We start from the raw sequence: 20,206 nt of genomic DNA, 5'->3' as shown, positions 1-20,206 counted from the left end.
TACTATATAAAGGTGTTTGTTGTATTTTGTCACTTTGTTTACAAAAAATAATTTGAAATCAAACAATAATTGGTGAACCTCCTGCAGTACTGCTGTGGTCTCCCCAGGGGTCATGAAGCTCCTGTTGAAAACCTCTTTTCTTTGGCAGTAATAGAAATAGTAGATTTCTGAAGAATCATATGACAAATTCTGCTTTGCCATCACAGGAATAAATTACATTTTGAAATGTATGAAAATGGAAAGCAGTTATTTTACATTGTAATAAAATTTCATAATATTATTGTTTTTATTGTTAGCATCAGTCCCTGTGTCCTTAGCTACAGACCAACAGTGAGCTCATTATTTTCCATTAAAGTATTTGTTCCGACATACTGTAGATTCAACTGACCTCAGATTAATTAAATAGAGTTCAGGATTAGTCCCAAATTCCTGTGCATTTAGTGCTGTCTTTTCCCACATTGGGGGATATTCGACTTGCATTGCCAGCTCTTTTCAAATTCTCTGAATTAAAAAAAAAACCCTGCCCCTGTGTGTACATTAGTTTGGTTCATTTGTATACTGGGTGGCATTGATTGGGAGTGAACAGTGAGGGAACGGACCTCTATAGAAGTACTGATAAACACAGACCTTGTAGTTAACATCACTGGGTAATGTCAGGAATTACTGCTAAACATAAGACTTTTTAACAGCAGTTGTGTGAGAAAACACCTTTCAAATGTTTTAATCCATGTCAACCGTCTAGTTGTTAGACTGAAATATTGATTTTTACAGTTTTACTCATTGTTTATGTTTTGATGGAAATGTGCCTTAAATTTAGTCAATATTCTGTCATGTAATCTTATTTGACGCTTGGCATATATTAAATTTAGTCAACAAATGTAACGCTTCATTTAGTGACTGTCTAAAATGACTAAAATTTTCAAGAATGTAGTCATGTATAAACATTGATGGAATCATTTTTATACAGCATGTGAAAACTGAGCTGTGAAATTGAGCATGTGAAAGTATTCACTATTAAGACATTACTTTGTTGTGAAGTCTTCTTGCTTTGCGTGTTAGCTTCTAGAATATTAGTTAACATGTTTTTAAGACTGTTTAGGATATTAAAATGTGTATATAGTGTTGTTAAGGTATTTGCATATTCACACCATCAATATTTAGACATTTTTAGCGTTGTGTTCTTGTGGTGTAGTGTAGTTTTTTTTTCACATGATTGATGTTTGTCAACAGTATGTTTAATTAAAATAATTCAAGTATCATAATGTCCGTAAAAAAAAAAAAAAAAAAAAAAAAAAAAAATATATATATATATATATATATATATATATATATATATATATATATATATATATATATATATATATATATATAATATATATATATATATATATATATATATATATATATATATTGGTATAACAATTATAATTAATCTTTATTATATATTTAAAATACATTTATTTCATACTAAGTCTAGTTCAAATCTATTAACATATTTACTGACATATCACTCGAAAATTACTGATATAAAAATTATAATTAATCTTTATTTGGAGTAGTACTTGTGCAGAATGCACATTTCTTAATATTAAGCCTAAAAGTGTTTTAATGTCAATATTGATGAGGATCTTTAAATATCTTACATTTAAAGGCCGATATTATTCAAAGTGTACCTGAAGCATACTTGCAATAGTTTCATAGCACAATCAAATTTATATTAGTTTATTTTTAGTTGGACTTCAGCACTACTTCTGCACAATTAAAGTGCATTAATTACAAATTAGTTAGTTGTTCCAATTTAGCAGATTTTAAGTATAACAGTTTTTTATACTAAAAGTAGAATTGCAGAGTATTTTTTATTAAGCACATAAATATGTAAATGTATTTGTAGTATACTTAGCATGTAATGTATTTCAAATACATTTTAGTATATTTATTTTTACCTATGTGGGCAGTACATTGTCTAATTGTACACCCTAATAATGGAGTCATATGAATGCATTTATCCATTCATTAGTGTGATAATATCATTATAGTTCAGTATTTACTTTGCAGTCATTATGTAGCACTTGGAAGCACCTTGAAGGCATATGGCAGGAATATAATGAATTCTATATCACATTGCAGCTGCCTGCTCCAAATCACCATTTTATAGCATGCACAGAAGCATTATTCAGCACATGCCATTAAAAACACAATGTGGCGTAGCACAGTTGTTATGAATGAGCATTTACTTCTCTGGTGTTGCCCAACTGAATGGATCATGTATATAAACTTCATATGTTTAAAACTCCCATGGTGCAGCGTCCTGTGAGTTCTGTTTCCGACAGTGTTAAAATATGACACATTGAGTGAGATCCATATTTTATCATTATTTAGTGGATTAGTATCAGCTGTGCAGCAGCCCCATGCATGTGCATTTCATTCCCATCTGCACATTTATGTGGTAGTTCATGGCCTGTGTGATTTTTATACACAGTGTTCAATCAATTCAGTTCACACAAGCTGTCATTTAGACTCGGTCGTGAATGTCTGGGCAGAAGGAGAAGCAAAACAACTTCACACATTTATAGCAACAGTTATTGTCTCCATATACCAGTGGTTTCCTAGTAAAAATCCACATTTTCTTTGCATGTTGTGATTCTGCAGGTTTCAAATTTTATTCTAGTCTGTAATTATAAATCATCTTATGTAATTTTAGAAATATCATTCACCAATATAAGTTTCAAATGTAGGCTTGTATGTTTGGAGGTGTGTGTATAGGCAAAAGAATATCTAATGTGTTTAATATGTAAGCAACGACTGAATTAGATTGATCTGACGTTAAGGGGAATATGATGAAAGACTTGCCTCTGTAGCCTCAACGCCTGTCGGCTTTCAGAAAAAAAGAAAAGAAAAAAAAAATCTTTTTAGTAGAGCGCAGCCAAATGTTCGCTCTCTCTCCTACTTCTGTTTTTGTCCTTTATTCTGAGCTCCAGACTCTTGGTTGGGGTATTGTACTCCTACGTGGCAAACACACACACACACACATGCTTATGCATGAACTCTCACACTCACGCAGGTCACTCTATGTAGAGAGAAAGGAAAAAATTAAGTGATGCCTTTATGCATTTCATACATCTTATGTAATGGGGCTCAAGGATGAGGATTTTTTTCCTGCTTGTAGGATCTTATATACGTACAAATTTGTTATGTATGTATATGTGTATTAAAATGTGTGTATCATATATGTATCATTATGATACACACACACACACAAATATATGTGTGTTTCTGTATAGATGTTTATGAAGGTGTAGAATATGTATGTATGTATATTGTTTTTATGTTATATATATATATATACTTATTTATATATTTTTGGGTGCACATAAGTGGTCCGCATGTGCGACCAAAATAAAATATTATATCATATTAATCCGTTCTGACAGTACATGGTTGACAGATGTTAATACACAATTACCATTTTAGATCGACAAACTGTACTATATAAGATTTCTTTTCAAACTGAAAGCATAAATCTAGGCTATCCCATGCCGTTTTCAAAGCACAATGCAAAACTGTGACATTCATTCACTGACGCTCTTTAATCAGCAGCAGCGCTAAATCCGGAAGCGCATATACTTACTTGCCAGCAAACCGGACAAAATTTAAGCCTGCTGATTTTAAGTTTTATTTATTTATTTTTAGAAGCTTTTATCCAAAGTGACTTACAATTGGGGAATACATAAATCGATTCTTCTTAAAGAGGCAAACAAAGAAAGTAGTAGTAAATATTAGCATTTAATTTTTAAGTTTATTATAAAATAGTGGTATTTTTATTTAATACTAGGCCTACCTTTTATTTTTAATAATATTATCACACATTATTATTTAGTTTTATTATTTTATTAAAAAAAAACTTAATAGTTATAATATTATTGCACTTTATTTAATCTTTTTTTTTTTTATAGTTATATTTAATGGGTCACGCTACATGCAGTGTGAGGACCAAACCAAATCTCCAGGTTCTCTTATGAGAACCAGGCTGAAAAAATTATGTGCACCCCTGTATGTATATATTATGCTTATTTCTTTGGGTTTGTTTTTACACTGATATAATTAATAGTTAAAATAATAACACCAACCCACCCATGTCACAGACAGTGACGCAAGGATTGTCGTTGAACTGTTTTGTAGAAATATTTATTCAGTGGATTGTATCCCTTGGTTAAAAGCCAACAGGTTTCATGGGAGAAACTTTTATCTTCAAAAAACACAATCACTTGAGGCCAATATTTTAATTTTAAGATTAAAAATAGGTCGGAGTCTGTTTGTCTTTCCTGTCTTGTTTTTTTTTTCTGTGCTAATGTCATGATTGTGCAGTGGTAAAATGTGAAGGCCCATTGAAACTGTCACAGCCCATAGAGAGCTGTTGAGTGTGAGTGTGTGTGTATTTGTGGAGGGTTAGCACAGCTGTGGTATAACTAGGGCTGCTTGTGGTTTGGCCTCAGAGGAGATTTTGGGTTTGAGGGGGTTTAGGAGGAATTGCAGTGCAACAGTAAAACTGGCAGGTGGGGCAGGTGTCTTTTGAGTGTGTGTGTTTATGTATGGCTGCTTGTGAGTTATTGCGGCGTGGGATGTTTGAAACAGCTGAATGCTGATGACTGTGTAGCAGATTGTATGTAATGCTTTGTTATAGCAGTTTAAGATTAATGATCTTTGGCAAGACAGTCTGTACAGCATCGAGCAGATTTTCGTTCCCTGCCCCAGAAGACTGTAGGCTAAAGACTCTTTATGCTTTTCCTTTACACACTATTAGTAAAAAATATATTACCTCACTGATGAATTGACCGGTATTTGTTGATAGCTCACAAAGACTGTGCTAATTTAATAAAATACAGTAAAACAGTACAATTGTAAAAAATTATTATAATTAAAAATAACTTTTCTATTTCAATATATTTAAAAATGTGATTTAGTAATGTGATGGCAAAGCTGAATTTTCAGCAGCCATTATTACAGACTTCAGGGTCACGTGATCCTTCAGAAATCATTCTAATATGCTGATTGGGTGTGCTGGCTAATGTTTTTTATTAACACCATGGTGCATTTTTCAGGATGAATAGACATTCTATTTTTGATGAATAGAAAGTTCAAAAGAACAGCATTTATTTGAAATGGTAATCTTTTGTGACATTATACATGTCTTTGATGTCAGTTTCAATCAGATTAATGCACTATTGCTGACTGAAAGTATTAGTTTCATTTTGAAAAATGCATTGGCCATGTGTCTTCAGAAAATGTATGTTATGTTATAGTAAATGTAGTAAATTATGTTATTAACATGGACCGGTCTTCTCTCTAGATATTAGACAATCATAGTCCTTGATTTAACTAGCAGTTATGTAGTAATAGAGAGGGACTGTGATCTGAGCAACTCCGTAATTCTGGGTTACAGCAGCATCAGATCATTACTCCCATCGTCAGACTATTAACCCAATAAAAATTATGTATCACCTACTTACCGCTAATAGATAGTTACATACCAGCCAAGACATAAAAAGGATGGACTACTTTTATGGTTCTTTAATAGTACTTTTTGGTCACTGTGAACTATCATTGTATGGAAATGATATGTGAGAAGATTCTGTAAAAATTCAGTATTTGTGTTCCATGGAAAAATAACAAGGTATGGGTTTGGAACAACATGAGGGTGAGTTAAAAATGACACAATTTTCATTCCTGGGAAAATTGTTCCTTTAATTATAGTTTTGGTTGTGAATGCCATCTAGAAACTAGGATATTGCTTCAGAATACAGATTTAGAGACTATTTGATCTAGGTGAAGTTAAAAAAAAAAAATCTTGCTCGTTGGACACAACGTGCAAATGTATTTAACTTTGTTTGTTTGTTTTGATTTTTTTTTCTCTAGAGCACTTTTCTAAGCACATCTTTTTCTTTTTCTCACGACTCTCTGCATTATGAGTAACTCTTTTTAGCACATCTTTCCTAAACCGGATTCCTTAGGGTGAAATAAACTGTGATGCATTTCTGAAGGCGATGCCAAACAAAGTAGCTTTCAAGCTCAGATTCAGCAGTCATTTAAGTATAATACTGCTGTATATCGACTTTGTGATTTTGGGTAATAACCATGAGCTAACTAAATAAATTCACCAAGAATGTGTCAGAGACTTGATTAAATTGGTCGGTTAAAAGATGGTTTTACATGTTTTGAGCCTACTTGGTTTTGCTATTAAGGTTCCTTAAGTTGTATGCATCACTCATATTTGTAATTTATCAAGTGACTGCCGTTAGTCTGAGTGTTGGGTGATTGACATTTGGTTTGAATATACTGAGGTTTTGGTTAAAGGACATTCCCTCAGTCATATATGTGACTGAAATCCCATGAACATTGTTTCCTCACAAATCCTCAGTAATGTTGAATTTTGGTGATCTGTGCCAACATCCACCAATCCCTCCCCTCCCACCCGATTCAATCGCCATGGTGATGGCACCCCACGCTCTTGTAACCAAACATGTTATTCATTCCCAGGCCCTGGCCATGGCCCGGTTCCCGGTTTTAGGAGCGTTTTCTCATGAGATGGGAGCACAAACAGACACATGGAGTTCCAAGCGGTTTAATCACCAGGACTATTAGGCCACAGTTTTTAAATGGTCTGGCTGTGAGAACGGTCAACCCCACCCCACTAGTGGTTTCGGTCTTTCTTTAGTCTGTTGCAGTAAAGTTCTTTTGTGCACCTTCGTCTTTCTCCTTTCTTTAGGGTGGGGTCTGTTCTCAGACATGCCTTCTGCAAGCATCTGACCCCTGAGTTTTGTCAGGTCTGGGTGGTGGTTTGATTATATGCAGACCCTGCTTATGTAAGCTTAATTAACTGGGTTTAATTGCGTAAGAGTTTTAATCCTGTTCCAGAACATTGTTATTGTGGAGCACACATAAATTCATCACTTCTTTAAAGTTTTTGTAAGAAAACAGGCTTATTGTTATGTCTGTGCCTAGAAAATGTAGTTGTGTTTTAAACCTTTGACTAACACCAGCGCAGGAGCGATATCCAATTACAACTGCTATATACTTGAATGAAGAAAGTTCATATCCCTCAACCCTAAGCTTATTTAGTTAACACTTCCAGTGACCACTAAAATATATACAGTACTGTTCAAAAGTTTGGGGTTAGTAAAAAGAAGTCTCCTATGCTTAACAATAACACAGTAACAGTGATATTGGAAAATACTGAAATGCCGAAAACAGTTGTGCTACCTAATATTTTTTTAGGAGGCAATGACACTTTTTTTCAGGATTCTTTGAGTAATAGAAAGTTTAACAGAACAGCATTTATTTGAAATAGAATAAAATCTTGTAACACTTTAGATTAGGGAACACATTTGCAATTAACTAAGTTTTCCCTCAAACTCCTAATGTGCTGCTTATTAACAGTTAGTGAGATAGTTGTTAAGTTTAGGTACGGGGTCGGTTAAGGGATCTAGAATATGGCCATGTAGAAAAAGGCATCAATGTGTGCCTAATAAGTACTAATAAACAGCTAATATGCTAGTAATATGCATGCTAATAACCTACTTGTTAATAGTGAGAATTGGTCCTTAAAGTATTACCCAAATGTCTTTACTGAAAATTTTGATCAATTATTTTTGTCCTTGCTGAGTAAAAAGAAGAAAAAAGAATAAAAGAAAACTTTTTTTTTTAAAACAGTAGTGTATCATAAAGCTAAGCTTATGGTGATATCATGGATTTTATCATTATTTACTTTCCTTTTTTTTCTGTCATTAGTTTTGCTAATACTTTTTCTTTTCATTTTTACACTTATAATTCCAGCCTGTAATGAGCAACAGAAACATTCTTATGGCTTTGAATGGAAAATAGGACATAAGGTCTGTCTCTCTTTTCACATTCCTCTATACTGGACAGTATGCCAGATGGACCTGTCTGCTATTATCTCTAGGTGGAGTGTGTGTGTGGATATGGGCCACGGGCACATATGGATGTCCAGCCATGCTCCATTTGTCTTGACAAAAGGTATAACTAAACAATAATAACTCAACAACAAAGACAAACATAATTATGTGTCTGGTACAAATGCCTGAAACAAAGATTTTATATGTGTGGTGGAAGTGAAGTTCAGCAGCAAACTACATTGCCTTTGTGTCACAGCTCATGAACAAAGACTAGTGTAATTACTAGTTTTGACCTAATTTTTTTTTCTTCTAGTCAAGTGCGTCTCGGAGACAACAGCGCATGATAAAGAACAGAGAGTCTGCTTCTCTCTCCCGTAAGAAGAAAAAGGAGTATTTGTTGACGCTGGAGGCCCGTCTGAAGGCGGCGCTGTCAGAGAACGAGAAGCTGAAGAATGAAAATGGCACATTGAAAAGACAAGTGGAAGGCCTGATGAGTGAGGTTGGTGTCCATCTACCTTGATCTCTTTGCAGGCTTTAATTTTAAAAAAGATCTTAGATTATTAGCAGACTCACTTAAAGTCAACATGAAATGAAAATTTACCGTATCTAAATGCATGTTATTGACCATATTGTGAATGGTTATCCATTCATGTTACATTTTCTAATATTTCTATAATTTCTAATAATGTGTTGACCTAATCATTTCAAATCTAAATGTCTTAACTTTTACTTCTGGTAAAATGACGTTAACTTTCACTATTATTACTTTTCTCTTAAGAACTCTGTGCTGAAAGCAACTGCGCCAAAACGGAGAGCTGTGTGTCTTATGGCGGTCATGGTCTTCTTGGTCTTTAACTTGGGTCCAATGAGGTCAATAATTTATTCATTCCGTTTCGGTATTTTAATTTGTCATGGATTGTAAAATGATTGCACATTAGATTGGTAAATGAATGTTCATATTAAAGTATTTGTGTAGGAAAGTACTTGGTAGCACAAGGAAAACTTGGTGGTCCCATTGGAAGATTCCTTTTCTAAAGCCTGACTACAACCCATATGCATCTGTTCTGAAGGAACCGATAGGAATGAGTTATATAAAGGTTTATTTAATATCTTGACTTGTTTCCTTTTGTTTGTCCCACCCAGTCTGCTTGGAGGAGACAGAGGGTCTACATTTCCTACTGCCCCTGCGTTCAGTGGCAGACACCTGCTGGGTTTTTCTCCAGAGTCGGAGATAAACTTGTCAGACAGGCCTCAGACTGATTCCTCTAACCCTGTAAACAGGTAACGCTATTCTGTAGTTTTCTACATTTGCACAAACACCTAGTCATGCTTAATGCTCTGTGTTTGGCTGGAAACACCCAATACCCTTACCTTTGAAATCCTGTAGAGTCCATTAATGTTTTGGAAAACAAGTCAGCACAGGTGCTGAGTGACTCTGTCCAAATGCCTGTGTAAGAGAACAAGGGCTCTTGTTCTGCCCAACACACGAGTTTACATACTACGACTGGATAGCTAGCTAAGTTTGTTATTTTGTCTACCCAGGGCAATGTTTTAAAAGGCAAAACTGGTTTCTCATGTCCAAAAAATTGCTTCAACAACATACGACTCATAAGAGTTCAGAAAACCCACATGAAAAGACAGATATTTGAAGACATGATTACTTTTAAAACCTGTATCTGTGTTTTCTCAAAGACATTCATCAAGCATCTAGTCAAATTTAAGTTACTTCAATCCCAGGGGTCATATTTCAAACCTCCAGGGACCTGGGCTAGACAAAATCACCACCGTTGCTGAATTTTTTGGGGGGCTAAAACAAGTGGTGTTCCACAAGGCTCAATTTTAGGTCCATTTTTATTTCCTTGCCTTGTTCTGTACTCTCTGGTGTTTCCATTACTGCTATGTTTTTTCCACTAACATCCGTTCCTACGCTCAACTAAAGTTTTCTTTTCCAGCTTAAACTGTGTAATTGTTCCTTGAAATGCATCCTAGGGTTGAATTGTTTAAAATGGTTAGTTTTTTAGTTATCTGGGAAACATCTGGCCTCTGAAATGCAAAAGCAGGAAATGGAATTAGGTAATTCATCAGTGGAGAATGAATGAAAGCATATAGATTGATATCCAGATGCTGGTTTTCCAAAGGGAGTTCATTAACACCTGCAAGAGTTTTAAAACCTCTTGTGAAATCTCTTGCTCCTGTGTCCCAGTCTGAGTTTGGATCTGTGCAGAGACTGTGATTCTAATAGCCCAGGATTTGTCCTATGTAAAGTATTTTTATTGTTGAGCATTGAATATATTAAGAACAGTTTAGTCTGGTGTTTTAATTTATTGCTTTCTTAAGCCCACAAAGTAATCCAGACTTCCCATCTTCTGTGGGATGAGCTTCTCTATGTCAGCAAAGATTGTGAGACATAGATCCAGCTTCCCAGAGCTTCAGTGTCACTCATCCTTAGCCAGAAGTGCTTGATGTCATTTCAGAGGCCACATGTTTCCTATTGCATTGAACTGTGAATGACTACATCATGCAGATTTAGTATTTTGTCATCCATGATTTCTTGGCTTTATTTTAACCACAGGATCACTGTACCTGCGCTAAGCATGAACTTGGCACAAGTTGTTGGCATTGTTGATTTAAAAGATCTTGTCTTTTCCAGTAGACAAGATAAGAAGGAACTATCTTGGCTTGCACACTTGCACATGGTATTCTTAAGCCAACAGTGTACCAAGAAATGATTAATTCAAGAGCCTTATAAAATTCCTTATGTTGTCATGGAATTAAAACCTCCTTATAAAGATTCTGAACCCCCATTTTCCATTCTTTCCTTTGTTACTTACACTTTACTGTCTTTAATGTTGTTTTTATTCTCTCTCTTCCTCATAGGTTAGAGGATGTAGGTGTCAGAGCAGAGGCAGAGGTGGTGTCAGAGCAGAAGGCACTGATGGTGGTGAAGGATCCTCTGTATTTCAGAACTCCACCACCCTGTCAGCCACCTGTGAACAGGACCAAGTGCATGAAGTCAGTACTGAGCCTGTTTTACATCAGTTGATATTCAAATTTTGTTTTAATATATATTTAATAGTGTTAGTACTATCTGGCAGTTCTGTGACGAGACTGTTCTTCTCAGATTTAGATTACAGAACATCTGGTCCACAGTGCCCCAGATTTGCCCAATCTGATCTGAACCGAACCGAAAAGGAATTTTTATTACAATAGCCCTAAACAACAGCTCTGCTACATAAACATCTGAGTTCTGTTGTGATGACAGTAAAAGATAATTGTAGCAGTCTTTGAGTCATCCAACATCCGTTATATTGGCTTTTTTTAAAAACGGTTCCGCTCCTTGATTATGATTGGAATGATTTGAGTCAAGTTTTAAGCTGTTGTAAAATACTCTATAAACACACACCTGAAACCTCATTAACCAGTATCATGCACAAATGATTTGAACTATTTTGTTGTTAAAAATTATATATTTTTTTGCTTTGTGATTATATGTAGTAACCATAGAACAGCTGAGAAACTGTAAACCACAGCTTCTTTGAGCTTATTGCCCTAATAGGCACCAAACAATATTTTTATATTCTTCTCTGTTCATTTATTATGTAGTTTGGTTGCAATTTCAAATCCAGTGTCCGTTAAAAATTCATAAGACTACAAAAATACATTGTTGTTGACCATACCTTTTTTTTATACTAAACTACACAGTTTTGAATGACATAATTCTTATTACCACATGACATCTTATGAAATCTGAAATGATGTTTCTGCTCTTCATAAATATAGGATAGCGCATGAGCTGAGGGGCTGGGTACATCGTCACGAGGTTGAGCGGACCAAAACACGCCGCATGAGCAACACTCAACACCGAGGCAGAACCATCCTGGTATGACCTAACAACTTCTAGATTCTCCTCATTTAAAGCTGAATTGTCTATCATTCTTTATTATTTTTTGTATTTATTTTTTTTCATTCTGATATTGTGGATAATCCGTCCTAAAAAATTAATTGAAAACCACATCAGATTTGTGCGAACAAGAGACACCAAAGGGTCTTGACATTGTCCAGTGCAGTGACTGAAGATCCTTGTTTCTTTCACATTCAACTTCAGCATGACATCTGTTTCAGTGTGGCTCAAGTGCAGACACTGGGTTGCATACCTCCAACCCAGATACAGGCAGCTGAGAACCACCAGGATATAACGCTGTTTATTTTCTGTAAATAGATTTTCAAAATGTTTACATTAGGGGTGAGACCCCTCTCTTTGCACCCTCTCCTTTCACACTGCTCATCTCTTTCACTCCTTTTTAACCCACTCTAAGTATAATCCAGTAGTCTTGGGAAAGTAAACAGCCCCCTGCCCCAGTCTTCTGACTCGATCTGTCTTTTCTCGACTTTTTTTTTTTTTTTTTTACAGTCATTTCCAAACTGAGTCTAATTTTCTTCAAAACCACTGTCTGTAGCTTTACTTTATTTGAATCTGTGTATAAACCCTCCCTGTTCTGTTTAAGCTTTAAAAGCTCTATATAGAAGTCAACAGTTTCCACAATTAATGCAATAAATTAATGTTAATAATATCACACTACCTTTCAAAAACCTTTCGGAGGTCAGTAAATTTAAAAAATGTTTTTGAAGTCTGTTATGCTCATTTAGAAATACAGTAAAAACAATAATAATACAATTTGAAACTACTTTTTACATTTATTTCTGTAATGGCAAAGCTGAACTTTCAGCAGCTCTTTCTCTAGTCTTCAGTGTCAAATGATTTTTCAGAAATCATTGTGATATGATTACAACCTAAAATACCAAATAAAATTAAAATAAAAAATATTAACAATATTATTATTATTATTATTATAATTATTATTATTATTATTATTATTATTATCATCAATGATGTATAAAAAAAAATCCTGCTTATAATTTTTGTGGAAATCATGGTGTATTGCTTTTTGTTTTTTTTGTTTTTTTTTCAGAATTTTTGGATTAATATAAAGTTCAAAATATATTATATTATATTATATTATAACACCGTAATGACATTATAACAGTATTTAGTGTCCCTTTTGTTCAAAGTAATGTGGTCATGCTAAATATACATATATATATATATATATATATATATATATATATATATATATATATTTTGACCCCAGAATTTTGACTGGTAGTGTATACCATTAAAAAGTGTCTCAGTTTGACTGTTCAATACACAGAGGAAGCATAAATGTATTAACACTGGAATCACAATGGTGGGAAAAGATGTATGGGTTCAGTTTATTTGCTGTGAGCCTTGTGCACAGAAGACAGAAAGTGCTGAATGCCTGCCATGACAACAGCACAATGTAGTTATCTACTTCTCTTTGTCCAGTTGTCCAGGTTTTAGTCAAAGTGGTGATGATTTCATTCACATGAAATGAGTCAAAGGAGACAAGGTGCTGTAAAAGATGTCAAAAAGTCGCAAAGAATTGTCTTAAAATGTGTACACAAATGTATTTTATTTCCTAGCCATACAACACATTGAAATTTTATAGGTTATACCAACAGCCACAAATCTATGAGACAATATAAGAGCAGAGTTTAGCTGCATGGGTGAGGTTGGAGTAGTGGTTTAAGATCTGGAAACAGAGGTTCAAACCCTAAAAGGGGTGATCCGTAATCTGTCACCATTGTGCACTTAAGCAAGATGCTCAACCGAGTGTACTCCAGAGAGCCTTATCCTGTAAATTATCATGACTGCTTTCTGTGGTATAACATCGCATACATGTTTAAGAAATTTCACCAGCTTGGGTTGCAGATTCTCCTCTCAAAACGGTATTAATAATTTTACTAAACTAGTTCCAGAAACCATTCTTTTAGCCCCATTCTGGCTTACTGTGAAGCTGTACGATTTATGCAAGCAGAATTAATCACGATGTACTTGTTTGCATTAGTTCCTTATCATTTGTTTTTATCAGATAACTAATAGTTAAAGCAGTTGGATAGACAGCTTGTTATGATTCAGAGAAACATAATGTGCAGCAAGTTGATTGTTTGAAAGGCTGCTCTGTGTTTGAAGTGTCTGCCTTATGTTGGGAAACTGCCTTGACAGACACAAGCATACACACATATCCACTGATAGCCATTTTCCACCGACAGGTTCCCATCGCCTAATCTGGAATCCTTCCATGCATTTCCACCACATTAAAGACCTTCTGGTCTGGAAAAATCTCTGGCCCAGAAGACCTGGTGGTCTTAAACAGGAACTTCTACCTCCAGAGAAATAATGTCCTCAGCATAAACAGCAAAAACAACTCAAAGAAAACAAAACTAGATTGCTTCCACTTTTATACTCTGGTACCGCCACATTGTTTGCTTTCCGTCACCAGGATTGAGCCACTATGTAAATACTGTCGTCATGCAGGGTGCTGAGATGTTGGATGATTGAAGATGGATGAGTGTGTTGACAGATGGCTGTTTCCCAGATTCTGTACACTGTCCACACAGAGCACAGAACTAAATTCTGAGAAAGATGCTGTTTATCAGCATAACACACAATGACAGGAAAGCGCAGAGATATAAAAGCAAATATGAGCTCATGCACATTTCCATGTGTCTTACTGTGCGTGCTTTATCAAATAGGTAAAAGGAAGTGACATTTTTATTTTCTTTGTTCAACAGAAAGCAGCAGATAAACGGGCTGAGGTACCACAGATCATGACACAGATCCAGTACACGGATTCCTCTGAAAAGTAAGTTGTGTGAAGAATTTCCTGCAATGTCATTCAGGCCAAACAGTGTATTATTTAGTCCCTGAGAGTCAGTCATTGGTTCTTGAGTCTGTAGTGTTGTATTAGTGCTGTATAGCCTTTTTCATTGGGTAGTTGCTCATGTGTGAAAATATTTCTGTCCAATATTTATGATGTCATCTTTGTATAAATGTAATCATCACTAACGTGCATTCTGAGAAATGATCTGAGGTTTACAAGACAACATGGTGAAGTTTGAAGCCCCATACATGTGATAGATTTGGCAGAAATCTGATGAGTGGAGCTGCAGAATTCTGTCCCAGCTTTTTTTTATTTCTTTAATTAAATTTTTCAGATAGCCACCATGCAAGTGGATGCTGGTGTGTCTTAAGAGGAGAGATCTCCAAAAAAGACTGCAAACTGCATTTTGAAACACCCAATTTTCACAGTCCTATCAATTCCAGATGTATAAAATCAAGTCACTTGGAAATAAAACATAACAAGGGTTATTGCACCAAAAAAATTGTTTTTACACCTTACAGACACATCCTCCTGCATTTTTATTTTAATTGAAAAAAAAAAATATATATATATATATATATAAGTATATATAATGTGTGTGTGTGTGTATGTATATATATATATATATATATATATATATATATATATATATATATATATATATATATATATATATATATATATATATATATATATATATATATATATATATATATTTTTTTACACCTTGAAGACATATCCTCCTACATGTCTTTTTGTTTGTTGCATCTTTTTATTAAATTTTTTTTTGGGGTGGGCCACTTGCTGTCCTTCAGGGTAAATCATATTTCTGGCTGCTGTAGTTTGGCTGACCTCAGCAGTGCATTGGGCCAGAAATCAACATGGCTGTCATTCCATTGCTTCACACTGACAACAGGGGAAAGGCCACGTTCACACAGGAAAGAAAGTGTTTTATAAAGAGATTCATTAAAACTGTAATTCGACTTTTCACTTGCTCTGGGTTGCATGGCATTTTATTACAATAGGTATGCAAAGTAAATTTGATACAGCTTTTTGAAATGAACATAAGCGGCATGTCTAAAATTCCTTATTCAGTACAAATTTTTACCTGCAGCAATAACATTAGAACAAGCACAGGCAGTTGTTATCAGTGGCAAAATGTAAATCAGAGTTTGAAGTGTTTGTGTCCTGTATTCAGGACTCCCAGCAGCGAGCTGCAGGTGTATTACGCCCCTCACCGCACCTACAATGACTTCTTTGATGAACTCCACAGAAGAGGGGACACATTCTACGTGATCTCTTTCCGCCGGGTAAGTTGACCTCCCCATCTATCTGCCTATCTGTCTGTTCATCTGTCTATCTGCTTTCTATTGGGCTGTGGCCACACAAGGATGTGGTTCATTGGTTTTAGAGCCCACACAGCATCATAAAGGGACACTTGAGACTCTTCCACCTTAATGGCATGTCAGAGAATCTTCTAGCATGTGTTCGATCTTGGGAGGTCTTTATAAACATCTGTTATTTTTTTTCAGTGTGTAAACGAACGTTCATGTTTGAAATAAAGCACACTGTGGTTCTTGTAATGCCACTTCACTAGTATTTGGCATTTCTCTATGATATTCAAATGAATATATGCAAGCTAATAAGCTGATCTGAGGAGATTTTTTTTCATCTGTATAAAGTATAATACAAATATAATTATATTACATAACTTCGGAGTGTGGCATTCCCGGGGCATTTATGATTAAGTGGTACCCAGATTTTATGTCAGATGACCTGCACAACAGAACAATTACTCTGTGGATTTGCCAAAGTTTGTGACATTCATGGCAAAGAATCATCAAAATCATCAAAAGATTTGTTTGAGGCTGTTTGGATCAACTAAATAAGACTTTTTGTTTGTTATTATTCATGGGCACATGTGTGTCTTTTTTTTTTTTTGCTGTAACCACTTTGCTGGTAACATTTATTATTATTAGTGTTTTCAGTGTCAGTTTCTCCATCCCCTAAACATCACATACTAAAAGTGAGCTGTGATTTGGCTATTTTAGTGCATTTATAGTTTATTTTATCTTTAAAACACTTTATTTTAGTCACTTTTTTTGCTGCTAGTTTTTGTCTTTGTAATTAGTGAAAGACTTAGTCAGCTTAGAGTTATTCAGATGACTCAGGCCTAATTTTTCATGCACGTGTTCATGATCTCAAGCTGGATGTCATTCATTTGGGGTCGGACTGTATTTGTAGTAATCTGGTCATTTTTTTTTAATTGCACATCATCTTTCATCAGTTCCTTCCTTATTCTTTGTATTTTTAATGTTTATTTCCGTACTCTCTTGTACCTGCTTTTGATTATTCACTTGGAAGATGTGAATAATGTTGGCAGACATATTTGAAAAAGAATCTTAAATCTCTTTTGTTACAAAGGGAACAGCGGACGGGCGTATCCGCATTCAGAAGAACCACAGTGGCCCAAAGCAAAAAAGCTAAATTAGTGTAATGAAATATTTCACCGGTTTGCATGGGATGTGACAGTAAATGGTTATCACACTCTCTTTTCATCCTGATGATTTTTTGTAATGGCAAAAACTTCTTTTTTTTTTTTCTTTTTTTTTTTTGTGAAACTAAAACAAAGAAATGACTCATGTCAATGACTCATAATTAGAAAATAAAGATGTTTTTGTAGGACTGTAGGACTATTTTTTTCCAACTAAACTTGATTTAAAGACTCAAAAATCAAAGTCGTCTTTGTTTTAGTGTTTATTAATCTCAACCAAACAAAATGAGCCCCATCTTAGATGAGCTGAGCCAGGAGATGTTTGATTGGTTTAATCATATTCAGACACTGCACTGTTTTTTTACGTTTGGTTAAGTCTCTAGGTTTATTCAGTCTTTTGGGAAGTCTGTCTTTCACAACATTGACTCAAGTCCTCATAAACCTCCTCAGATGTTGACGTACATTTAAGAACCTAAAAAGTTAAAAAAAGCCTAACCCTTCATGTTGCAATTCTAGCCATCTAAAACTCAAATGCATTAACTTCCAATGTATGACCTATTGTTTAGTGGTAGACAGTTTAAAAAAAAAAAAATGGTCTGAAGATCTTTGTTTTTGTTTTTCCCTAATGTTGCATTACTTATGATGCACAGCACCTGGGGTCCAAAAGAAAGAAAAACATTTCTTGTAGAAAACCTCAGGAGTACAATATATTAGTATTAGTATTACACTTTATCTCAAAACAGCAAAAAATAGGAAATATGGATAGCTCAAACAAAAATGAAAATTGTCACCTACCTTTTTTGATGAACAAAATAAAAAATAATGAATTCAAATAACATTGACGAGTAAATAAAACATTATTTTTTTTAACATTATTAATTTGAAATAAAGGAAAGTGGTTGTTAATAGTTTCAGTTAGAAATGAGAACATCAAAACATCAATGAGGACATTCATGTAATATATTTTTCTTAATTTTTTATTTCAAAATGTGTTTATTTTGTTTCCTAGGTTGCCTGTGTCTCTGAGATTTTGCTTGTCCTATTTTGTTTTTCTCTTCTCCCCTTCATGTGCAGTGAGCCCTGCATCTTTCTCTGGACTGTGTTTGTAGCCTAACAGTGTTTATTTCATTGTTCCATTGAATCAAGCTCTCTGATCTCCCAGAGTTGCTGCAAACTTTTCGAACTGAGCTAGGGATGTTTCCATTGTCATCCTCATGTAAGCCGATCATAATATCCTCTCCATGCAGCTCCCTTTGAGCCTATCACAACTTAGAGTTGGCAGAAATTCATATCTATCTGATGAGATTGGTATTCCTCATATCATTCTCCACAGTCACTTACCCTTTGACTCTTTATGTCACTCTCTTTTTTCACCTTTCCTCTCCCCGGCACTAGAATTGCACCCACAGGTTTCAGAGATGTTCAAGGTCACCTGCTGGACACAAAGAAAGAACTTGGCCACTGCTCTTCCTAAAAGACCTCATTGTCATAATCTAGTCTAGGGAATTAGATTAGATTTTGTCTTCATTACTTACCACATGGTTTCTGTGGGTCTTAAAAAGGTCCAGCATTCCACAAATGAAGGCCTTAAAAAGGTCTTAAATCAGAGCAGAAGTCTTTCATTTATAGTAATGCTAAAAAAGTTGCATAAAAACTGCAAAAAGTATTATGCTCCCTAGTATTAATTCATTATGTAACTGAATTAAATTCACAAAAATTCATTTTGATCAATTCTCAGAAATGTTGCTTCTCAAGACAATTTTTGTGATTAATTCTGATTAATCGCACACTTATGAAATAAAACAAAGTAGCTAAAAGTAATTTAGATCTGTTGGAAGTAACAAACTTTTGCTAATACAACTCATTGTGTGCTCCATTGACCTTTACATTTAAAGAAAATGTTAATGTATTGTGTTGCCTTAAATTCATTCCTTTTTTTTTTTTTCTTGGTCTCAAAAGGGTCTCAAAAATATAAAATTTGCCTTTATAAAACCTGTAGAAACCTGTTGAACCTGAAACTGTTAACAAGGCAATTTTAATGAATGGGGAGCTTAAGAATTGGAATCAGGTAAAGAATGAAAGAAGACAATTAATTACAGAATTTTTCACTTTTGGGAAAACTATTTGAGTCCCACTGTGAATTCCACTTCCTGCACATCTTTAGTACAGTGACAACAGATGGTATTACGCACAAACACATTTACTGAAGTCTGCATGACAAAAGACGTTTCCCATCCATAGCACAGAAAAAGTGTTGTTATAATCTCCAGCTCGTGGGCTTTCCTTTCCATATGGTTTCTGTCTTCAACAGGTGTGTGTCCTGACTAGAGAATGTCTCCGATTGGCACAACTGAGTTGGACTAACATAGACAAAATTCTGACCTGATTATAGAAGTGTTAAATGACACTCTCTAGGTCTTCAAATGTCAGTTTGCTTGCACTGAAGGAAAGTGGCTGCTTTCTTCAGCAAATGTTAATTATATATGCATCAGAACATGAACATGAAAATGAAATGTGGGAACACGAAAAAAAAATGTATAATGGTTTTCAAGCAAAAATATAAAATGGTACAACTGCTTTGATCTTTAATATTAAGAAAGGTTCTTGAACACCAAATCAGAATATTAGAATGATTTCTGAAAAATCATGCAACACTAAAGACTGGAGTAATGGCTTTTTCACTTGTTTCACAATATAAAATTGTTACTGTATTTTTGATCAAAAGCATTAAGATAAATTACATTAAATTCCTTTTTTTTTTATAGTGTCTCACTCTCACTGTCCAACACATTTAGACTTTTTCAGCAGCCTAATTGATGCTTCAGACTTCTTAAACAGTGAGCAGAGCAATTTAACAATGTCCTCAGCAGTGTACTAAACTCTCCTTGTGCATGTGTTTTTGCGGCTGGCTGATGGCTGTTCCTCGTTTGCTTACAGGATCACCTCCTTCTTCCCGCCACCAACCACAACAAAGGCAGCCGCCCTAAGATGTCTGTGGTCCTGCCAGCTATGAATTACAATGGTAAGAGAAAAGAATTGTGAATAATCTTATTTTCTAA

General features: G+C 34.7%; 1 protein-coding gene across 2 annotated transcripts in view; it reads left to right on the top strand.

Moving 5' to 3' along the window:
* The window catches only part of LOC109112752 (cyclic AMP-dependent transcription factor ATF-6 alpha-like), a 34,240-nt gene that overhangs the window by 7,320 nt on the left and 6,714 nt on the right, over window positions 1–20,206 (top strand). The window contains exons 8-15 of one of the 2 annotated variants that reach the window (XM_042746923.1): window positions 8,224–8,409; window positions 8,689–8,780; window positions 9,054–9,191; window positions 10,788–10,922; window positions 11,691–11,790; window positions 14,565–14,635; window positions 15,852–15,963; window positions 20,085–20,169. In XM_042746923.1, the coding sequence (XP_042602857.1) occupies window positions 8,224–8,409; window positions 8,689–8,780; window positions 9,054–9,191; window positions 10,788–10,922; window positions 11,691–11,790; window positions 14,565–14,635; window positions 15,852–15,963; window positions 20,085–20,169 (919 nt within the window). Of the gene's footprint in view, window positions 1–8,223; window positions 8,410–8,688; window positions 8,781–9,053; window positions 9,192–10,787; window positions 10,923–11,690; window positions 11,791–14,564; window positions 14,636–15,468; window positions 15,818–15,851; window positions 15,964–20,084; window positions 20,170–20,206 lie in introns of those variants that run through there. The other variant, XM_042746924.1, reaches the window with a different exon arrangement.

This window comes from Cyprinus carpio, chromosome B20, assembly GCF_018340385.1.
Source record: "Cyprinus carpio isolate SPL01 chromosome B20, ASM1834038v1, whole genome shotgun sequence".
Classification (NCBI taxonomy): domain Eukaryota; kingdom Metazoa; phylum Chordata; class Actinopteri; order Cypriniformes; family Cyprinidae; genus Cyprinus; species Cyprinus carpio.
This window is presented reverse-complemented; position numbering and strand designations above follow the sequence as displayed.